Raw genomic sequence first — 2,222 nt, forward strand, 5'->3', positions numbered from 1 at the left:
TGTAAACATTGTGTCAACTTATTTCGCAAGTATGGAGAACAGCGATAGATGGACGGACGCTGAAGTGCAGGCACTTGTAGCAAATGTAGCACTGGCAGTTGTCGTTGGAGATTCTGAGTCCTCCTTTCCGTTCTTTCAATCGCTTTACGTATACGTCGACTTTCCATGTCCATTATTGTGAAACCCGCGAGACACAACAAAAACAGCTCCGATCACAGCATCCTCCATCCTCCTGTTGTTAACATTGTTCTTCTTTGTTTCTGTTGTTGAACGCCGCACACAAATGATGACGCTGTCGACCGGCTTACGTCACTTCTTAGTACACACTGTCGGTGCGAATGCAACCCTTTAAATGGTACTGGGAAATAGTTTGCGCAAAATCGTCCCAGTACTTTAGTACCGTACATTTAGTTCTGGAACTAAAGCGGTGCGAAAGGCCCTTATGACACAGTCCGTGTCACTAGTTAAAATTGCTTATTTCTCTGGATTTAAACATTCTTCGAAACATTTGGGATAATGTAAGTACACAAGTCAGCAAAATATATAACACTGTTCTAGTGGTTTTTTGAATATTTTAATAAAAAATTTATCTTAAATATTGTGCCTTTAACTCCACTTTTATACTTTGTGGGAATTAGCTTAAGACAGATGTGCGATTTTGTGGTTTGTTCCCGACCCTGTCAATCAAGAGCAGATTCGGGTCTTGAAACACTTGTGAAACGCCCCGATGCTTTGATTTGCCTTAGTCACGTGACATGGGTGTTTCACACTTCAGAGCCGTGTTTCGAAACATTTGCACTTCGAGATTTCGACACAGTGTTGAAACGTCAGTTTCGCATCAGCCATCCCTACCAAATGTATCGTTTTCTTTTTTGGTCTTGACCAAACCAACCAAGAGAACCGAACTACAAGTGTGAACGCATCCTTAAAGTAGTAACAAAAATTACTTATTCATTTGTTCATTAATTTTTTATGTTTTTATGTTTAGTTTTTTAGCTATAATAACCCTTGTCTCTGTGTGTTTTCAGCGTTTCCCGCTCCAATAGTCATAGCTATTGCTTCTGCAGGAGAATATAAAACACTGATCCTAAAAACAACATCTGGAAAAATGTCGCTAATGTAAGTTCTGTCAGGACCACTATCGTCAAAATGATAGATACTTAGCATAAAGTTTGGTTTGGCGTTTGGTTCCGTTCTGTGCAAAAAAACTCCCTGCCCATCCATGCAGCCTGTCATGAATGAGCAGGGAGAGCAGCAATAATAACCTCCCTAGGGTTAACAGAACAGAACAAGGCAGATATCATTAATGTACTTAATGATATTTAAGTGTAACACTTTATTCAAGATAAAGGAGTCTGATTAGCAAGGAATATCAGAAAGCCAAGTCCTGACTGTGGCGAAAGGAGGAGCTGGGGATGGAGGAGGGTAATTTGCTCCTGAGCAAGCTGAAAAGCTGCTGAATAATACTGAATAGAGCTTATATAGGAATGCCGCGATAGGTGTCATATTTCTATAGGTAGATGTGATCAGCTGAGAATCAGCTGATGAAAGCTTGGCTCACATTACCTGCCAGAACTAATGCTAACGCTTAATTTTTGTCAAATTTAAATGTACATGTATATTTACGCATGTCTTCTGATTTTCTTCTTAATTAAATTTCATTATTTTCTAATTACAGGTGCTGGATTACAAATCCCGTCATTCACTACGCAGTGAACATCGGCTACTACGCTTTAGTTTTCATCTTCACGACAGGAATCTTCATCACTATCTTAACTAGGATTGTCCAGGCCAGACTTAGTTCTGGTTCACAGTGACTAATAAACCTCCTCAATCCAGCTGAATGAGTTGATATCAGATTGGCTTTAATGTTGTAGATGTGTTTTAATGGTCACTGAGGAACACGAATAACTCTGTTTTAATGACGATTTCAGTCAAACTAGTGCTGCTGATAAAGACGGCATTCAGCGAGCATGCATTAATTTGATCAAAAGTGACATTACAGACATGTATAATAATGTTGCAAATTATTTCTATTTCAAATAAATGCTGTTCAAAATTTAACTAATGAGCAAATACATTATAAAAGCATATCCAAACTGTGTTTTTGCCATACCCTAAAATGCCACGGTAAGCCTATAATGATTATTTATATTTTAGAGCTGTCGGGACGGATTTGGCAGGAAACTGCATTCTTCCTTTAGTTTTTTTTTTAATTCAGC

The 2,222-nt window shown here is 38.6% G+C and overlaps 1 protein-coding gene across 1 annotated transcript in view; it reads left to right on the top strand.

Annotated features, from left to right (window-relative positions):
* The window catches only part of LOC107575842 (adhesion G-protein coupled receptor G2-like), a 12,625-nt gene extending 10,808 nt beyond the window's left edge, over nt 1–1,817 (top strand). The window contains exons 9-10 of the mRNA XM_016262162.1: nt 1,029–1,119; nt 1,679–1,817. Coding sequence (XP_016117648.1) covers nt 1,029–1,119; nt 1,679–1,817 — 230 coding nt within the window. The remainder of the gene's footprint in view (nt 1–1,028; nt 1,120–1,678) is intronic.
* Nucleotides 1,818–2,222: the final 405 nt, after the last annotated feature.

This window comes from Sinocyclocheilus grahami, unplaced genomic scaffold (genome assembly GCF_001515645.1).
Source record: "Sinocyclocheilus grahami isolate Dianchi unplaced genomic scaffold, SAMN03320097.WGS_v1.1 scaffold2940.1, whole genome shotgun sequence".
Taxonomy (NCBI): domain Eukaryota; kingdom Metazoa; phylum Chordata; class Actinopteri; order Cypriniformes; family Cyprinidae; genus Sinocyclocheilus; species Sinocyclocheilus grahami.